This window comes from Lemur catta, chromosome 10 (genome assembly GCF_020740605.2).
Source record: "Lemur catta isolate mLemCat1 chromosome 10, mLemCat1.pri, whole genome shotgun sequence".
In the NCBI taxonomy this organism is placed as follows: domain Eukaryota; kingdom Metazoa; phylum Chordata; class Mammalia; order Primates; family Lemuridae; genus Lemur; species Lemur catta.
Window position 1 is genome coordinate 11,720,141 of NC_059137.1, and position 20,010 is coordinate 11,740,150.

At 41.7% G+C, this 20,010-nt stretch overlaps 1 protein-coding gene across 2 annotated transcripts; it reads left to right on the plus strand.

Annotated features, from left to right (window-relative positions):
- Positions 1-1,543: 1,543 nt before the first annotated feature.
- PDCL (phosducin like) lies at positions 1,544-10,625 on the plus strand. 2 transcript variants are annotated; one of them, XM_045562613.1, is made up of 4 exons: positions 1,544-1,729; positions 3,210-3,386; positions 6,137-6,318; positions 8,408-10,625. In XM_045562613.1, the coding sequence occupies exons 2-4, from the start codon at positions 3,215-3,217 to the stop codon at positions 8,957-8,959; spliced, it is 906 nt and encodes a 301-aa protein (XP_045418569.1). In that variant the 5' UTR covers positions 1,544-1,729; positions 3,210-3,214; the 3' UTR covers positions 8,960-10,625. The 2 variants fall into 2 exon arrangements, with proteins under 2 accessions (XP_045418569.1, XP_045418570.1); XM_045562614.1 differs by having other exon boundaries at positions 1,589-1,660.
- The last annotated feature ends 9,385 nt before the right edge of the window (positions 10,626-20,010 follow it).

Here is a 20,010-nt window from a genome sequence, read left to right on the forward strand (position 1 = left end):
GAAATGTACATTGCAGCAGTGAAGGCCTCCTTGAGGATTACAGCCCTAAATTTAAAGTGAACGATGAGGGACAAGGAACCACCAAAGATGAGGAAGACTCCTCCTTTAGGGAGGCTTGAGTAAAAACAAAATTAAAAACAAAACATTTATCAAGCATTCATTTAAAAAATATTCATGAGGAATGCAGAGCCATTCTTGTTGGGTGCTATTTTGTGTCACTTAAAGCAGAGCACCAGCATATTCTTATCTGCTTTTCACACAAAGCTAATTCAGTTATTCACTCTGCAAACAAAAATATAAAGTCACCATGGGAGCTCTTTAAATAAATTGTTCTTAAAATGGGGGCGGGGGATGTTTTCTGACTCCTTTAATAGCCTCAACAAACAGCTTCTCAGAAAAATATGCACTTATACAAATATGCAGACAATTTCAGGTTGTACTAGAACCACAAATTTAGAAACCCTCCCCCAAATTAAGAGCCCTATTTTAAACAGTGTATCGTTCTAGAATATTTTATATGGTTCAATTTGCACAAAGCTTTTTATGAGCAACTTTATGGCTGCGTATTGGACACCTCAACAAGGGCTCCGAATTTAAAATCATTTTAAGTTTTGAAAAAGTGGCAAAAATAGACGATAAAGTATGTTTCAGGAAAAAGAAAACAAAGTTGCAAAAGTAGGATAGTGTTCCCCTATACTCTTCATCAAGAATCGCCGAAGGTTAACATCTTACATAACGGCAGTACAAATGCCAAAACTATTGATACAATGCCATTAGCTAATATTAGTTAAGACACCTTTTTCAAATTTCGTCAGTTGTCCCATTCATGTTCTTTTTCTCTGCCAGTATCTAATTCAGGATTTCTCATTGCCTTTAGTTGTAATGGACCTGGCTTTTTTTTTTTTTTTCCCCTGAAAGAGATGGAGTCTCGCCTAGGCTGGAGTGCAGTGGCTATTCACAGGCGTGATCCCACTACTGATCAGCATGGAGTTCCAGAGTTTTGACCTGCTCGGTATCTGACCTGGGCCGGTTCATCCCTCCTTCGGCAACTTGGTGGTCCTCTGCTCTGCTGTGGTCACCACACTGATGCCTAACTTGGTGCGGACAACCCGTGCGCGTAGCGTACTCCAGCCCAGAAGTCCCGGGCTCAAGCTATTCTCACACCTCAGTCTCCCCAGTGGCTGGGACTACAGGTGCGCGCCACTACGCCCGGCTTTTATTTTGTTTTTAAAAATTTTAATGCAAGTCACGTACTTAAGGGATGTGTGTTCTTGGGCAAATTACTTAACGTTTCCGAGTCAGTTTTCCATCTTAATAGACGTGATAGGATGAAGAACCAATTAAAAAAACACGTTTGGAATAACTTCGGAAGCTTAGAAATAAATAAATTTTTCTTACTGGTTGAAACTGGGCATACATAAGTCACTTTTTCGTCATCCAAACCAAAACAAAACAAAGAGAAGCGTATTAATGTTGTCGAGTTATTTTGTCCCAAAGTAGGACCCGTAGCTCCTCCCACTACCGCTGGGAGAAGTCGGTTCTAATTGGACAGTGTGTGTCCGCCATGACTCAGGAAGCCTGCCTCATTGGTCCGCGCAGTCGGGACTCCGGCGGCTTTTCTCTGTAGCTCTCAGGGCGCCGATCACTCCTCTTCCTCTAAGTGAGCGCTCCCTTCCTTCTGGTGCCCCGGAGCTGCTAGCCTAAAGGGATCCAGACCGAGCTAGGCCGGGTAACTGCATTGGGGTCAGCCGGGAAGAAGCGGCGGCCATGGACCACTGGTGGGAGGGTGGTTGGCGAGCCTGGGTAGTAAAACTGCCTTATCTTCGCGCCTCCTTCACGCGCACAATCAAAGCGATTTCTGTGGTTCGCCTCCTGCGCTGGTCCCACCTTCCCCGGGCTGCTCCGGGCTCCCCCAAAGGCTCCGCAGCCCTCTCCGCCGCCCTTCCGGGGGCCCCGCCTTTACCGCCCGCTTCTCCCCACGTCCGCGCCTCCGCGGCCCCGCCCCTCCGCTCCCCTCTCCACGGGCCCCGCCCTCGCGAGCGCGCCTCCTTGCATTCTCTTCATCACCTGTGCGCCCCCTTTGGCCCATCTCTGGCCCCTCCAAGTTTGATTCTGCCCCTCCCTGGTACCTCTACCTTTCTTTCAATTAGCCCTGCCTCCTTTGCACCCCTCTCCCCACCTGACTGCTGGGGCCGGGATTCTCCCACCGATCCAGGCTACCTGAATGTGGGTTTAGCAAATTGTGCAGAGATGTTGTGCTGGGCATTGGGCATGGAGATTAGCTATTGGAAGTCCCTGCTTTCAAGAGCTCCCTGTCCCATGGGAGAGAATCATTTTGTAATGCAGTCTAACAGGCCCAGTGATAAGTCTTTAATAAAGGCAGCATAGTATTGGGGTTGGGATGCTTAGAGGAAAGAGTACTAGAGGATTTTTTGTTTTTTGTTTTGCCGATACTGCTACATTCTCAAGCAGGCCTGTGGGGCTAAGCTCCACCTTTTCTCCAAAATGTCCCTGGCTGCTTCTGATGCACCAGCCTGGCCCTCACCATGGTCTTTTAAACACTTGAGAATTATTAAAATCTTTGTATGGGGTATGGGCCGTTCTTTTAACCAATCAGAATTAGTAGGGCTTCAGAGACCATCCATCCAAGCCCTTAGTGTGCTGACGGGGAGGTTGAAGGCGAGACAGATGAGTGATCTCCTAGACAAGCAAGTGACTCAGCTCATACTCTTGATGGTTCTTTTTAGAGTTTTTCTTGAGGATTCTTACCCGATTTTTCAATTACCCAATGGTCTTAGTTGATAGGAAAACTAAAAGTAAGCATGGATAAAACCACTAGTCAGTAAAATAGACTCCTTTGAGCCAGTGCACTAGTACAAGTATATGTTATTCAAAAGGCAGTAATTCATACCTCAGGTTCTTGGAGTCAGGCATCCCTGGGGTCTGGTCCCAGCGTTACCATTTGTTATAAAGTTTGGCAAAGAAACTTCCTTTATCTGAGCTTCAGTTTTATTTTCTATAAAAAGAGCATAGTAAACCCTAATACACAGGGTCATTGTAGGGATTTGTTGAGATTCTGTTTATGAAGACAAATCAATTTTAGGGTCCCTTACATTGTAGGATCTCAGCACAAATGAGCCTCCTATGCTTCAGATTCATGTCTGTCTAGCTGAAGTCAGCAAAGAGCCTGGTTTGTTGCCCTCTTCCAGGCACCATGACTACGCTGGATGATAAGTTGCTGGGGGAGAAACTGCAGTACTACTACAGCAGCAGTGAGGACGAGGACAGTGACCACGAGGACAAAGACCGAGGCAGGGGTGCTCTAGCTAGCAGTTCCATGCCTGCAGAGGCTGAGCTGGCAGGCGAAGGCATCTCAGTTAACACAGGTATTGGGAAATCCTGAGCTCTGGCTTAAAAAATGTTCATTAAACATGAATTAATTAGAAGTCTCCTGATCACTTCTAACTCCAGTCCCACTTCCAGAGATATCCCAGTCTTATCATTTCATTGTGTACACTTCTAGTGTTTTTACTGCACAGTACAAATGTGTACCCATAGCAGCATGGTAATGAACACAGACTGGCCTTGGTTTGAATCCTGCTTCTCAAATTAGTAGTTGTTTGATATCCTATAAATCATAGGTGTGAGTATTTGGTAGTATAACTTCCTATATACTTTATATGTATATACTTCCTATATACATATAAATGGCATATTTATACTTTCATACTTTAATACTTTCAAAAGCACCAATTTATAGTTTAATCAATATTTCTTTGTACATTTGTCTTCCTACTGTGTTATCAAACTTGTTGATCTTTGCCATTCTGGTGGATGACAGTAACTCATCGTAGTTTTATTTCCCATTTTTCTTTTTAACAGGTAGATTGAATCTCTTTTCATTTTATATATATATATATATATATATATATATATTTTTTTTTTTTTTTTTTTTTTTTTTTTTTTTCTTAAGAGACAGGGTCACACTCTGACACCCAGGCTAGAGTGTAGTGGCACAATCATAGCTCACTGCAGCCTCGAATGCCGGGGCTCAAACAGTCCTCCCACCTCAGCCTCCTGAGTAGCTGGACCTGCAGGTGCACACCACCATGTCTGGCTAATTTTATTTTTTTGTAGAGGCAAGGTCTCACTATGTTTGGACAGGCTAGTAGTCTTCTGGCCTCAGGCGATCCTTCCACCTCAGCCTCCGAAAGTGCTGAGATTACAGGTATGAGCCACCGTTCCTGGTTTCTCTTAATAATTATAAGAGATATTTTTATATCCTTTGCTCATTTTCAAAATTGGGTGGTTGGTCTTTTTCTTCTTGGAGAGCCATATATTAAGGAAATTTGTGATATAATTTGTAAATATTTCTTTCACTTTATTGTTGTTTTTTGATTTTATATGTTCTTATCCTGGCAGAAAATTTGTATTTTTATATACTTAAAAGTGTTATTTTATAGTTTTTTACTTAAAAGACCTTTCTTCACACCACTTTACGAAAGGCCTCACTTTGCTTTATAAAAAGATTCTCCCATACTTTTTTCTTAGTATTTTTATAATTTAATTTTTTTTACGCTTAAATATTGATTCATATGAGATTCATTTTGGTGTAAGGTGTGCAGTAAGCCTCCAGCTTTTTTCATATTGCTATTCAGTTGTTTCAGCATCATTTATTGAATATGCCACCTTTTGTCATTTATTTTGAAAATAATTTTATCATGTACTGAATTTCTGTTTATGTTGGGTCTTTAGCTGTACTTTGTAGTGTCTTCCATTGATTTGTCTTTTACTGGGTTATGTCTCACAATTTTAAAATATTTTAGTATTTGGTAGGGCTAGATCCCCTTCAGTACTCTGCTGTGTCATTTTTTCTTAACTTTTGCTTTATTATTTTTTCCAAGCAAATATGTATATTCACATATTGTCATTGGGAATGCAATGCATTAAATATATAAATTAATGTAAGGATAATTGGCACCTTGTAATATTGAGTATTTCTATTCAGGAACATGATATTCCTTTTGCATTTATTGAAGTCTTTTCTTAGTGTTTCTTGGTAGCATTTTAAAGTTTTCTTTATATAGATTTTTATGTATTTTTCCTGTGGTAACAAATGACCCCAAAACCTGCTTGTGACAACAAAGGTTTATTTCTCAGTCATATTACATGCAGCCTGTGGGTCAGTGGTGGCTCTGCTTTTGCGTCATATGTTCTGTCATTCCAGGAACTAGGCTGAAGGAGTAACCCCTGTTTGGGACACAGGTTTCATGGCTGAGCATAGAGAGCAGGAGAGGAGCTGTTGGAAACATACAATAGCTCATAAATCTTTTGCTCAGACCTGGCATACTTCATGTTTGCTCACAATCCACTGGATAGATCAAGTCCCATGGCCAAGCCTAACATCACTGGGCTGGGGATATATTTTGTCATCCCACAGGAGGTACTGCAAGTCACATGACAAGGGACAAGGCTATATAGTCCTTTAACAGCATGAAGATTGAGGGATTGAGGGTAGCTTGAATAATAGAACAATTATACAGCCTGCCACATCTTGCTATAAAAAATTCAGATAATACAGAAGTGTAGAAAGAGAAAAGTAAAAGTTCTCTTTCATCAGCCCCCTTTTCCTACTGTGTGGAGACAACCACTGTTAACAGTTTACATATCCTTTGAGCCCTTTTTCTTTGAATGTACAAGTGTATAAACAAACATATCCATGACATAAATACTCATGTACACATACAGTTCATTTTGTAAAAACTGGAGGATCATATGATATTGTTCTACATTTTGCTCTTTTTTTTAAATCTAATATATTTGGAATGTCTTTCATGGCAGAAAACATAGAGCTGCCTCATTCTTTTCAAGAGTTGCTTTATTTTCCTTTGAATAGATGAATTATAATTTATTTAACTCATCTCCTAATGCTGGGCATTTGCTTGACCCTTTAATTTTTGCAAACTGTGCTGCAAGGCACATCACTGTGTGTAGACCACTGTGTGCAGAGTGCATAGAGGCTCTGTGTTAACAGTGGATGGAGCAAGCTTCAGACAGATGTGAGCTCCTACCTACAGATGCGAGCTGGTCCACAATTCCTAGCCCATTCTTCTTGGTCACATCCCTGTTCACTCAGGTCCAAAAGGTGTGATCAATGACTGGCGCCGCTTCAAGCAGTTGGAGACAGAGCAGAGGGAGGAGCAGTGCCGGGAGATGGAAAGGCTGATCAAGAAACTGTCAATGACCTGCAGGTCCCATCTGGATGAAGAGGAGGAGCAACAGAAACAGAAGGACCTCCAGGAGAAGATCAGCGGGAAGGTAATTAGCAGCACTCGGGCTTTTCTCAGAAGCTGCCCTGGCTGCTAGAACTGGGTTAGTGATTTAAAAGGTGGAGGATGTTTGATTTGGCCTCTGAGAAGCTGTTCAGTGCAGGAGAAATTATAGAGCCATGTCGTAACTCAGACACACCTGGATTTGAATCTCAGCTCTGCCACTAGTGGCTGTGAGAAAATTTCTTCCCTTCTGAGTCTGGTTTTTCATTGGTTAAATGAGGTCAGTATCATCCCCACCTGGGCTGTGTGGGTAAAACGTCCATCACAGTGCCTGGCCCATTGAAAGTGCTCAGTAAATGTTAGTTTCCCTTCTTTTATTGAGATTTTACCTGGGGCCAGAAATAACCCTTTGAGGGTGATGGTATCCCTATTTTACAGATGATGAAAATAATGCTTAGAGAGCGTTAGAGACTTGTTCAGGTCATGCAACTGGTAAATGCTAGCAGAAGCTAGGATTCTGATCTAAATTTTCCTGTTCTTTCCATGATGTTGCTTTGTTTCATCTGAAGCCTATTCATGAGAATTTATTCTAATGAGGCCTTATAATAGAAGCAAACAGACACTCTGGAAGATACCTGGAACTGGGTCCCTGATGCCCTCCTGTCTTCTCAGTATAAAAGGGATTCTATATTTCTCCCTGTACTCTCTGACCATAGATGAATGTCTAGGAGTGCCTGAGATCATTAAGCTATGGCCCAAAGCTAAAATACCAGACAGGAACAGGGAGCAGATAAGAGGATTGAACTAGGACTCATTCACCTTGACCAGGAGCATGATTTCAGGGCATTAGACACAGGCAAAGACCAGAATAGGTTAGAAAGAACCACTCTGGTAGACTGAGATAGAGTGGAGAGCTATGAGGTGGGAAGAAAATTGGCAATAAGTAAAACAGTGAACTCATAATGGTCATGGTATGGTAACAACATCTGTTCTGATCTAGCGTGGTCTCCAACCACCTGACCACTAATCTATACAAGATTAGGCAGAGCTAGGGTTTATTTATTAGAGGAGCAGGAGAAGGAAGATGCTTTTGTAACTTAAACTGGCTGTAGGGTATTGTATCCCCTGCCCACAGCTGCTTCCTTATACTGAGGTGGAGAGACCAGAATGAGGCAATATCACAGGACCACATGAGTCAGTCTTGGGAGAGACTGTCTCTGTCTTGCTGATTTATTTGCAGTAGAACAAAACTGGAAACTGTCTGAATGCTAGAATTAGGGGAGTGGTTAAGCAAAATATGATGTGATACATATAATTTTATAAAAATTTTTGGAAACATGAGGAAATACTTATGCTAAGTTCCACAAGCTGGCTATAGCTTAATTAGTATACCCATGGCTACTGCTATAAAAGCAAAACTATTTCACCATGTGACTGGTAATGAAAAGAAAAATTCTTATAGAGTGCGTGGGACTGTGAGTGTTGTGTGTGTTTATGTGTGTTGGGGGGTTGTGCCCGGCAGAGATTATGGGTGTTCTTTTTAAAAATTCCTTAATGTCCTGTTGTCTTTTCAATGAAAACAGTGGATAAAATAATTAATCCGTTGTCAAGATTGACAAAAAGAAAAAAGGTCATGAAGTCATATCTGATGCTGCCCATTTGGATTGAGAGGCAGTAAGATATTGTAGTTTAAAACCTGGGTTTTTAAAATCTGGTTTGAGCTCTCTTTGCCATTCCTTTTGCTTGTCCTGCTGCGACAGTGGATCTGGTCGTCATCTGTGGCATATGTACCATGCTCTATAAACCTATATCTTGCTCTTGCCCTATAATCCTATCCTTCTCTCCTCAATTAAACTCATTTTCGTGCTTACCTAAAAAAAGAAAAAATAAATAAAATGTGGTTTGAGCCCTGTTCTTACACTTATTACCTGGGTGAACTTGTGCAAATAATAGCAAGTCTTGGAACCTCATTTAAAAAAGGAGGATAGTGAAAATCCCTTCCCAATGTGGTTGTCACAAGAATTCAGTGAGATATAATGCATGTAAAGCATTCAGCATGGTGCCTTGTATATTATAAGCATGCGGGACCTGTTAACTATTTGTGTTTTTATGCTCACTTGCTGGTCCGCCTGCAGATGACTCTGAAGGAGTTTGCCATGATGAATGAGGACCAAGATGACGAAGAGTTTCTGCAGCAATACCGGAAGCAGAGAATGGAAGAGATGCGGCAGCAGCTTCACAGGGGGCCCCAATTCAAGCAGGTTTTTGAGATCCCCAGTGGAGAAGGGTTTTTAGACATGATTGATAAAGAACAGAAAAGCACCCTCATCATGGTCCATATTTATGAGGACGGCATTCCAGGGACCGAAGCCATGAATGGTTGCATGATCTGCCTTGCTGCGGAGTACCCGGCTGTCAAATTCTGCCGGGTGAAGAGCTCAGTTATTGGGGCCAGCAGTCGGTTCACCAGGAATGCCCTTCCTGCCCTGCTGATCTATAAGGGGGGTGAATTGATTGGCAATTTTGTTCGTGTCACTGATCAGCTGGGGGAGGATTTCTTCGCTGTGGACCTTGAAGCTTTTCTCCAGGAATTTGGATTACTCCCAGAAAAAGAAGTCTTGGTGCTGACATCTGTGCGTAACTCTGCCACCTGTCACAGTGAAGATAGCGATCTGGAAATAGATTGAACTGATAGTCTAGTTGCGTAGATTTTTCAGGTTGGGCTAGAAGGCACATGTCCTTGTTTATTCTTGTTCTTTTCTTTGTCTTCTGTCTTTTTAGCTGTCCTTTGTAGTCCCTTTTATTATGTGTAAAATCAAGAAATTCTTAGATTAAATCAGAATGCTGAATTACCTTGTGGCTAGCAATAAAGTGACATAAAATTGTATAAACAGGAAGCCAGGCTTTTGAACTGTTTACTTAAGATTTTCTGGCGTGACATCTCTGTTACTGTTTCCAGTCAATATTTACACAGCATTCTAAAGACAGTGTCCTGGAAATTGTCTTCAGATGCTCTCAGGTCTCTGCCAAGTCTAAGAGTGTAAGTCTCTAGTTAGTGTGTTATTTGCAATGTAAATAGTGCTTTTCCTTAATCAAATGATTGTAAATTATATTCACTTGTAATCAGATCCATAGTCCTAGAAGGCAGTTAAATTCTTTTCCCTAGACCCTCTTCTCCATCAGGGTCTTGTTTAAAGGTTTCAGATGATGCGTGTTTCCCCCGTCGGGTGGGGTGGCCTCTGCTGCTGCACTGCCTGTCCTGCTCCAGCGTTACCAAGTCTGGAACAGGAGGAAGGGGAGATGCTGACGGCCCTAGCGGATGCTGAAGGACAAGTGTTTTTATGCACTTAAACGTTAGAGCTGGGGTGGAGCTGGAAAGCTTGTAAAGGAGATCATCTTTCAATAAGATGTCCCTACTTGTCTTTTTCTCTCTCTCTCTTTTATTTAACAAGGTAACTTTTTGTTGAATCTAAATTTTTAAAAAACTTTTTTTTTTTTTTGTGTATTGGAAAAGTAATTCATATTCAGTAGAGGAAAATTGGCCAAAATATCGAAGCAAAAATAAGAAAAAATAATCTCTAATCTACCACCTAGATGAGTAAAACACTATTAATATTTTGGTATATGTCTTGCCAAGGTGTTTTCTATGTATACATAGACATTTTGTTTATTTTTAAATAAAACAATGGGATCATTCTGAACATACTGTTTTATAGTATGGTCAGCTAATAACATATCAGACTTTTTTCATGTTATTAAATATTCTACAACATTTTTTTAGTGGATATTAATATGCCATTGTATAGATGTGCTATAATTTTTTTGGTGGCTGTCTCTTAAAAAGAAAGAGCAAACACTTTTTATTACAAAATGAACCGATGTTCATTGTAGAAAATGTAATAAAAATTGTTAAGCTAAAAAGAGATTTAAAAAGCCATATAATTTCACCAACCAAAATTAATCCCTGTTATATTTACAGGCATCTTTCTAGTCTTTTTTTCTGTGTATTTGTAATGATTGGCATTTGAGTTTTTCTCATTTTGCTTTTTACTTTAAAAATGTATATTCTAGGGTCAGGGAAAATGTAATCTGGAATTAAGTATTAGCTTCAAAACTCACAGTTTTGATTTTCCTCGCTATTCAGGATTTGACTAACTATAGAGAAGAATTTTGAAAGTATCGGTTGTATTTAGTCAACAAAACAAAAGTGCATGGTTGTTTTTGACTAAGAAAGCTCATTGTAGAAAGTGTGGAAAGTACAGAAAATTATTAGAAACAGAACTGCTGTCAACGCTCTCATTTATTTTCTTCTAGTCTTTTTTAATATTTTTAATACATTGGGTGCTTATTGAATTTAGTTTTGTGCTTTGCCTTATTTAATGTTATAAATACTTAGACATGTTTTAAAAATTATAAATAAATAATTTTCAATGGCTACATGATAGCCCATCATTTGGGTATACCATGATTTATTTAAATAGTGTCTTAGTATTGGCTCTTTAGAGTCCCAGTTTTTTGCTAAAGCACTTAACATCTTTATGTTTTGGGCTGTATTTTGGATCACTCTCACAGATTTCTAAAAGAGGAAATACTGGGAAATGGACAGGGTTATTTAAAAATAGCCTCTACAAACCATCTTCTTCTGTTCTTGTTGGATATGAAAATATATTATGCACTGACACACAGAGCCTTTATTTTGCCTTTCAAGAACAGAATCTAAAATAAAGTGAACAGACATGTAATGGGGAAATCTTAGAATGTTAAATCTCTAACTTGGTTGAAGTGGAAACAGCCTGGGCTTTGGAGTCAGACAGATCTGGGTTCAAATCCTGTCTCTTTCACTCACTAGTGGTGTAGCCTCTGGTGAGGCACCTAGCCTTTCAGAGGCTCAGTTTCTTCATCTTGACAATGGGAACAAAAATGCTTTTTTGTAGAGTTTTGTGATAGTGGTTGTCACATGTGGTCCCCTGAGCAGCAACAGCAGTAGCGGCAGCCTCAGCATCACCTGGGATCTTGTTAGAAATGCCCATTCTCTGGCTTTACAACCCAGCCCTACTGAATCAGAGGTTCTGGGAGTGGCTGGCAAACTGTTTTTACGTGCCCTGCAGGTGATTCTGAGGCCTGTTCAAGTTTGAGAATCACTGAGTTATGGATGAAGGTGAGCAACTGCATCTGTCACAGAACAAGTGCTCACTGCACTTCCGTATCCTTTTAAGAGTAAGAGGGGGAAGGAGTTGAAATGGTATAGTGCTCAGATTGCTTCTCTTCCTCTTTATTTGATGTGATTCTCCTTTTTAGCCATGGAATTGGGGGAAGGAAAGAGGAACTAATATTTGTGACAGACTGTGTCCCAATACTTTTCCAGATTTCACTTTGCTCTGCAATGGAAGTATGAAGGCATGGGGTTTGTTCTCTTGTATATGGCACAGAGGGTAAGGGCTTGCACTCCAGGCATAGGCTGATATGAGCTTTGGGAGCAAGATACTGAATTCCTCCATGGCTCAGTTCCCTCATCTGTGAAATGGAGATAGTAACATGAGTCAATTCGTATAAAGCATGTAGAACACAGCCAGCCTTCAAGTAAGTGTTTTCGTTGTCCCAGTGCCCACCACTGTGCCTGGCACTTGATAAAAAATGAATGAACACTTAAGAATAAACCTGTTGGCTCATTGAATTGCATGTTCTTTTAAAGTAGGAAGTAGTGGATGTAGAAATCAAGACTTGGGTTTAGTAACATTCCAAGTTGTACAGCTAGTGGGCAGGGCAGGATTTAAAATCAGGTTTGTGTAATTCCAAAATTTGTATTATTTCCATGATGTCATATTCTTGGTGGAGAAAGCAAAATGATCAAGTTTCAATAAATAGAGACATTAAAAAAAAAAGGTAGTAGAAAGCATAGGTTAGAGGAAGAAAATAAATAAGAATTTAAAGAGAAAAGAAGGAGTTAAGCTGGGTGGAGCCTTGGGTCTCTAGGGCCTGCCTGAGTTTCAGGTCAGAGTCTACCCCCATCTGGGCTGTGGCTGTGACCTGCAACATGCTCTGCTCCTGCTAAGGGTAAACCCTTCCTACCAGGACTCCGGAGAGACCTTTCCAAAGTCTCTCTGTATCCTTCCCCCACACACTGCCACCCACTACTACTTCCTGCTACAAGTTAATGACTCTAGGGTGTGCGTTCTCTCTCTCTCTCTTTTTTTTGAGACAGAGTCTCCCTCTGTCTCCCCCCATGGGTAGAGTGCAGTGGCCTCATTGCAACCTCAAACTCCCAGGCTCAAGCGATCCTCCTGCCTCAGCCTCCCAAGTAGCTAAGACTACAGGAGCATGCCACCACGCCCAGCTAATTTTCTATTTTGAGTAGAGATGCAGTCTCGCTCTTGCCCAGGCTGGTCTTGAACTCCAGAGCTCAAGCAATCCCTCAACCTTGGCCTCCCAGAGTGCTAGGATTACAGGCATGAGCCACCACGCCCAGCCTCTAGCTCTCTTGGTAACCAGTAGAGTGGTGCCCTCAGACAAGTCTCTTCCTCTCCCTGGTCTCAGTTTTCCCATTTATAAAATGAGGGGTTGAAATAGAGGATCTTTTAAAACCATTTGGACTCATATTTTATCAATCAATGAATTTTTGAAAATCTACCTTTTATTTTGAAAACCTTAAAACCTACAGGAAAATTAGAAGAATATTACAGTTAGCCACCTGTATATCCTTTACTTGGCTTTACCGGTAGTTTTTTGCTACATTTGCCATATCTGTCTTTTGTGGAAACATTTGTATGTAAGTTGTGGACATCTTGACTTCACTCCTAAATACTTCTGTATCTCCCAAGAAAAGGGTCATGACTCTTTGTAACTCAAGAAAATAAACAGTAATTCAACAATATCTGAAATACAGATCATATTCAATTTTCCCTATATGTTGCCACAATTTTTTTAATAATCTTTTTAAAAAATTCAGGATCCAATCAAACTCACATACATTCATTTTATCACCTTAGTGTCATTTAAACTAGTACACTCCCCTTGCCTTTGTTCTTGTTTCTCATATCAGTGGCTTTTTATCCATTCATTAATTCCTTCAGGTGGCTGGGTAGCCAGTTGGGTCCATTGTGCCTGACCACCTGGAAGCTTGACTGCCTGGCCATGTGCACCCTTCTGCTGTGGGCTTTTAAAGTGTCTGGGACAACTGTCTTTTTCCTTGTAAGAAGTGGTCCAAAACCTGGAGGAAGTGGTAGTCAGTTGGTGCAGGTTCTAGTGAATATAGTGAAAGACAGAGAGTTTCCAAGTCCAGCCTCTGTAGTTGAGCAGCGTTGTTTGTGCCCCATGTGATTGACATGTGATCTTGCAAGAGGATTGGCCTGTCTCTTTTTTTTTTAAATTCAGGATATTATGGGGGTGCAAACATTTTGGTGACGTGTAATGCATTTGCCTCGCCCAAGCCAGGGCTACAAGCGTGTCCTTCCCCTGTACAGTGTACTCTGCTTCCATTACTTGTGGGTTTACCCCCCCATCCTCCCTACCTGACTGGCACCCAATGAGTATGACTACCATGTGAATACCATGGAATACTACTCAACTACAAAAAACATTGGTGAACTAGCACCTCTTATATTATCCTGGATAGAGATTGAGCCTATCCTTCAAAGTGAGGTATCACAAGGATGGAAAATCACGTACCACATGTATTCACTATCAAATTGGTACTAACTGATCAACACTAAGGTGTTCACATGACCTGTCTCTGTTGACCAGGCTTGGCTGCTTCATCGCAAGCATCCTCATCATTGCATCCAGTTGGTTGCAGTAGACATCTGCTGTAATCGACTGACCAGGTTTCCAGCACTGGACCACCAAACAGACACCAGTAGCTTTTTTTTGATGAATATTTGATTTTGGACAGTGTTTGGGCACTTCATCTTTATCCAGCCATTTTGCTGAATGCTTGCGATTGCCAAAAGGAATCCATTTTTCATCACATGTAACAATCTGGTGTAGAAATGGTTTGCCTTTATGTCATGACAGCAAAGAAAGGCAAGCTTTATGATGATTTCTCTTCTGATGCTTGTTTAATTCATGCAGTACCCATCTATCCAGCTTCTTTACCTTGCTGATTTGTTTCAAATGGTCCAATATTGTTGAGATAGTAACATCAAACCTTGCTGCTAATTCATGCGTGGATTGAGATGGATTCACTTCCACTATGGCTTTCGGCTCATTATTATGCACCTTGGCCCTAGGTCACCCACAGGGCTCATTTTCAAGATTAAAAGCACCAGAATGGGACTTCTCAAACCATCAGTGTACTGTGCATTCATTATCCACATCCTTCCCAAACACTTCATTGATATTTTGAGCTGTATGTGCAGCATTGGTTCCATGACAGTACTCATATTTTTGAAAATAACATGAATTTTTGACTTTCTGTGGTTTCACAAAAATTGCTCTAAAAAAAAATTTGAAAGCTAATCAGAAGCCAGATCATGTGTTTGAAAGAATGAAGATATACCTTCACAATAAAAATAAAATAAGAAGTGTCAAAGTGAAATGTCAGAGATATCAACTATCAAACTCAGTATTTAAGGAAATCAGATATTTCATACTTAATAATCTAATAATTTTGATTGTAGATAACTGTGGGTAACTTTCCTAGTCCCTCTGAGCTTTGGTCTCCCAAATGAGGTTAATCATAGTAACTATTTCGTGGGGTTACTGAAAAGTTCAATGAGCTAAAGTTCTTAGCTTGGTGTGGCACCTAGCAAACATTTCGTAGATGTCATCTGTTTTTTGTTTGTTTGTTTTTGTTTTACTATCCATCCCCTATAAAACCCTGATCCCATGTATTAAAAAGGGGCTTTAAGACCCCAATTCCCGCTTGACCACTCAGAGAAACACTATCCTTCAAAACTCAGCTGAAATCTCACATCCTCTCTGGATCCTTAGTCTTTGCTGTCTCCTCGGAGAGAAGCAGTTATACCATCACGTGTGTTCCCACAGGTTATCGTGACATCAGTTCAGAAAAGGTCTGAGAGTTCGAAGCCTGGATCCGGCGAGTACTAGCTGTGCCTTCATTTTCCCATTTGTACCGGGGATAACAGTAGTTGGGATGAGAGGTCAGTGAGTTCATACCCATAAGGCATGTAGCATTTTGCTTAACACACAGAAACATCTCAATAAATTATCTATTGTTGTCATCATGCTATCATTTTAATTTCCTTTAATGAAGCATTTAAAGTTTGAGATGTGAAAGTGTGAGATGTGAAAGTCCTAGTGATTTGAATGCCTCTGCCAAAGTTGAATTATATTTATTTACACACCAGTCTATGAAGTCCTAGTGTGTGGGCAGGAACTATGTCCTGTCATTTCTGAAGTCCGATCTGCCCTGGCATAAGTAAGCGTATGCCACTTAAGTGGAGAAAATCCCCCAGGCAAAATAAGTAGGCTGGAATTCACCACAATAGGGCAGAAGGCCATCTGCTATATCCTGTTTCCGTAAGTGTTACGTATCTTTAATCAGAAGCTACCTATCCTTACTGAGAACCAGGTAACAAGATTAAGTTAAATCCCCAACCTTGCCAAAGCATGTAGGAATGTTAGTTGTAACCTGATATGGCCACGGGGTGGCAGCAGAGAAGAAGGAATGGATAGTTTTGTTGCTGTTAAGTACAGGGTTCCACAGACTACGAAACTGGGGCCTGAGTGTGATACGTGGCACCACATAAGAATAATAGAGAATTTTTTAGGAATGAGAACAACAATGCATTAAATCCACACACTTTAAATAAATGAGTAACAAAGCAAATAAAAAGTTATTTGATGTATTAATAACATACATAACACTAAGCTTTCAGATTATGGTCAACCAAGGGGGAGAGAGAAGCAGGTGGAGGAAGAGAAGAGGAAGGCAGTGGGCAGCTGCTAGTCCCAAGATGCTTCGAGGCAGGTGACTCAGAGGGATGTAGCTCCTTAGTTAAGAACGCAATCTTTGTTTCAACTCCTTAATCCTTATCCCCAGTGACTTATTGCATCTGTCTCCCCAACCTGTCATAGGGAGAGTGACTGAAATATTTTGAGACTTACTATGTGACAGGTCATTGTTCTAAGCACTTTATATGTAGATAATTCTCACAACCATCCCATTTTTAGTTTAGCAATATGCCCAAGGTCAACCAGCTAGTAAATAGTAAAGTCAGAACTTAAACCTAGGAACTCTGGGCTCAGAACTCAGGATCTTACTAATGCCTTGGAAGCCTTACCCATGAACAGGCAATAATAATATTTACCCAAAAAGGATATTGGAAAGAGATGAAAGGCGCCTGCCCTATAGTAGGTGTTATGGACTCAACTGTGTCCCCTCCAAATCATATATGAAAGCCCAGACCCCTAATGTGACTGATAGGGCCTTTAAGGACATAATTACGGTTAAATGAGGTTGTAAGGGCGGGGCCCTAATCCAACAGGACTAGTGTCCTTATAAGCTGGGGGAGAGACACCAGAGCTTGCTCTCTCTCTCTTTTTTTATTTCCACATATTACAGGGATACAAATATTTAAGTTACATATATTGCCTTTGCCCCACCTGAGTCAGAGCTTCAAGCGTGTCCATCCCCCAGACGGTGCACACTGCACCCATTAGGTGTGTATTTACCCATCCCCTCTTCCCCCCTCCCATCTGCCTGACACCCGATGAATGTTACTACTATATGTGCACATAAGTGTTGCTCAGTTAATACCAATTTGATGGTGAGTACATTTGGTGCTGTTTTTCCATTCTTGTGATACTTTACTTAGTAGAATGGGCTCCAGCTCTATCCAGGGTAATACAAGAGGTGCTAGATCACCATTGTTTGTTGTGGCTGTGTAGAACTCCATGGTATACATATACCACATTTTATTAATCCACTCATGTATTGATGGGCACTTGGGTTGTTTCCACATCTTTGCAATTGTGAATTGTGCTGCTATAAACATTCGAGTGAAGATGACTTTTTTTATAGAATATCTTTTTTTTCCTTTGGGTAGATGCCCAGTAATGGGATTGCTGGATCAAACAGTAGTTCTACTTTTCAGAGCTTGCTCTCTCTCCGTATGCACACAAAGGCCACATACACCTGGAAGGTAGCCATCAACAAGTCAGGAAGAGAGCCCTCACGAGAAGCAAACCCTGTTGACACCATGGTCTGAGACCTCTGTCCTCCAGAACTGTGAGAAAACACATTTCTATTGTTACCCAATCCATAGTACTTTGTTATGGCAGCTGAGCAGATGGATACAGTTGGTGATCAGGAAATGTAACTCTCCTAGTTTGTGGCCTTGTTTTCCATGTGGCTCTCCCTCTCCAAAGGCCTCAGGTTTCTGTCATCATCTTGTTACTCCAAAGGATTCTCTATCTGCCTGGAAGCATCTCCAGCCCACCCAGCCCTTCCTGCCTTTGCCCATTGCCTACTTTCAACACACATTTCAGTACACATGTCCCACTCTGGGCCATGCCCTGTGCTGAGTATTTGGAGGCAAAAGAGAAATCAGACACATTCTCTGGCCTGAAGGAATTCTCAGTCTGGTGTGTGTGTGAGGTGGTTGGTGGGAGGAGGAGGAGAGAGGAAGAGACTCAGAAACAGGCAGTCCTTAGAGAGTGTGAGGAAGACCCTTCCAGGGGGCCATACAGAGGCTTGGGGGGCACAAACAGGGGGGCTCAGAGGTGGTTATGGACTAGGACCCTTTCCCTTACATGCTATGGCCCCCTGAACATCACGAATTAATGGAGAAAAGATCAAGCCAGTTGTTATGAATTGATTGTTGTGTCTCCTCCAAAATTCATATGTTGAAGCCCCAATGTGGTGGCATTAGGAGTTGAGGCCTTTGGGGGGTAATTAGGTTTAGATGAGGTCATGAAGGTGGAGCCCCCGTGATGGGGTTAGTGCCCTTACAAGAAGAGGCAGAGACACCAGAGCTGCTTCTCTCCACCATGTGAGGGTACAGGAAGAAGCCTACAAACCAGGAGATGGGTCCTTGCCATCAACCAGATCTGCCAGCACCTTGATCTTGGACTTTCCAGTCTGTGGAACTGTGAGAGATGTCTGTTTTTTAAGCCACCCAGTCTGTGGCACTTTGTTATAGCAGCCCAAGCTGATTCAGACATGAGTTCCTAGTAACTTCTATAAATTCAAGAGAGAAGAGAGAAATATGACACCTCAAACTTATCTCAAAGGAGAGTTGGTAAGAGTCACAGAGCCTCTTCTCCCCAATGTACATGATAACTTGCTGTCTATCTTTTCCAGAGTCATATATTTCTTAGAGCCTTTGTGTCACCTCTGAACAATTCCCAGCCAGCTCAGACATCCCAAAGGCAAGAATGCTATCTCCCTTTTGGCAATCTTGAGTTGTCTGGCTTTGACACGATTTAGGTCAGAGATTCTCTAAGTGTGGCTTACAGACCACCTGCACCAAAATCGCCCAAGGTGCTTATTCAAAATGCAGTCCCAGCCCTCACCCCAGATGTACTGATTCTGAACATTTGGGGGTGATGCATAGAATATGAGTTTTACATGAGCATTTTAAGTGATTCTGAGGTATGGTAAGTGGGTCTAGAATAAGTATGGGGTGAGGGGAGGGCTTTTGCTATCCCTCATTTCTGCCCAGGCACAAACCTGTGCTCGAATGTTCGTTCTGCCACTTTCTAGCTTGGAGCCTTGGGCAGGGTACTTCACTGAGCCGCAGTTACCTCATCTGTAAAATGGGGATAATAATGTGTGCCACAGCGGATTTTTATGAGTCTTAAATGGTACAAGGAATGCAAAGCCACTGACAAATCTGGCCTATGTTGAGTTAACTTCCTACCACGTCATTGTGGTTTCTGAGGTCTGTGGTTACTTGATTTCACGTGTGTGGTAATGGTCTTGGTCATGGTCTCCCCACCTGCCAGTTATTCTGTGGTCCCTGTGGAGAGAGGAAGGGGTAGGTGGTGGTGTGTGTGTGCGTGTGAGGTCTGGCTCCTTGCCAAGCAAAGGGTTAGTTGATTGGTTTTGCTCATGTTACCTTCCAGCAGCCACCGCCTTTGCCGATTTTGATTTGAAGAGCTGAAAGTGTTCCAGTGTAGGCTGAATCTGGGTGTGAGCATGATTACAAAGTCTCCAAAGAAGGCAACCAAGATAGGAAACAGTCTCTACAATGAGAAAATGGATTTGATCATGAGATCTGAAAAGGAGAGATGTGACTCTAACTTCCAGAAGTTCCCAGGCCAACTGAAAAACATGGCTTATACCCTCAAGAAATCCTAATAGATTGGCATAGGCTGGAAGCTCAGAATGATAATATAAATCCCCCAAACAGAGAAAGCAAATATATGTTAATGGATCGGTCCTCAGGACATCGAAGGGGTCAGGACAGGCTACATTGGAGAAAAAGGCAAATATCAGAAATAGTTCTAGGAGCGGCATCAATTTGCTATTACTGTGTAACAAAGCACCCCAGTACTCAGTGGTCTAAAACATGAATCATTTATTATCACTCACATGTCAGTGGGACAGCTAGAGCTTGGCTAATCTTGGATGGGCTTGTTCTTGCACCTGCAGGGCAGCTGGAGTCTCTGCTTGGGTCACCTTGGCTGGGGCAGCCCAGCCCTGTGAGTCTCTCATCCTCCTCTTGGGACCAGTGGGCTTGGTAGATACGTCCTTCTCCTGGCAGTGAAAGAAACACAAATGAACAAGCACAACATCACAGATACTTTCCAAGTGTCTCCGCCTGTGTCATGCCCC

Bases quoted from the DNA above. Each gene is read 5' to 3' on its own strand.
- PDCL (XM_045562613.1), top strand. From the start codon at position 3,215: ATGACTACGCTGGATGATAAGTTGCTGGGGGAGAAACTGCAGTACTAC. The intron at 3,387-6,136 runs GTATTGGGAAAT...CTGTTCACTCAG, and splicing joins AGGCATCTCAGTTAACACAG to GTCCAAAAGGTGTGATCAAT. The intron at 6,319-8,407 runs GTAATTAGCAGC...GTCCGCCTGCAG, and splicing joins AGGAGAAGATCAGCGGGAAG to ATGACTCTGAAGGAGTTTGC.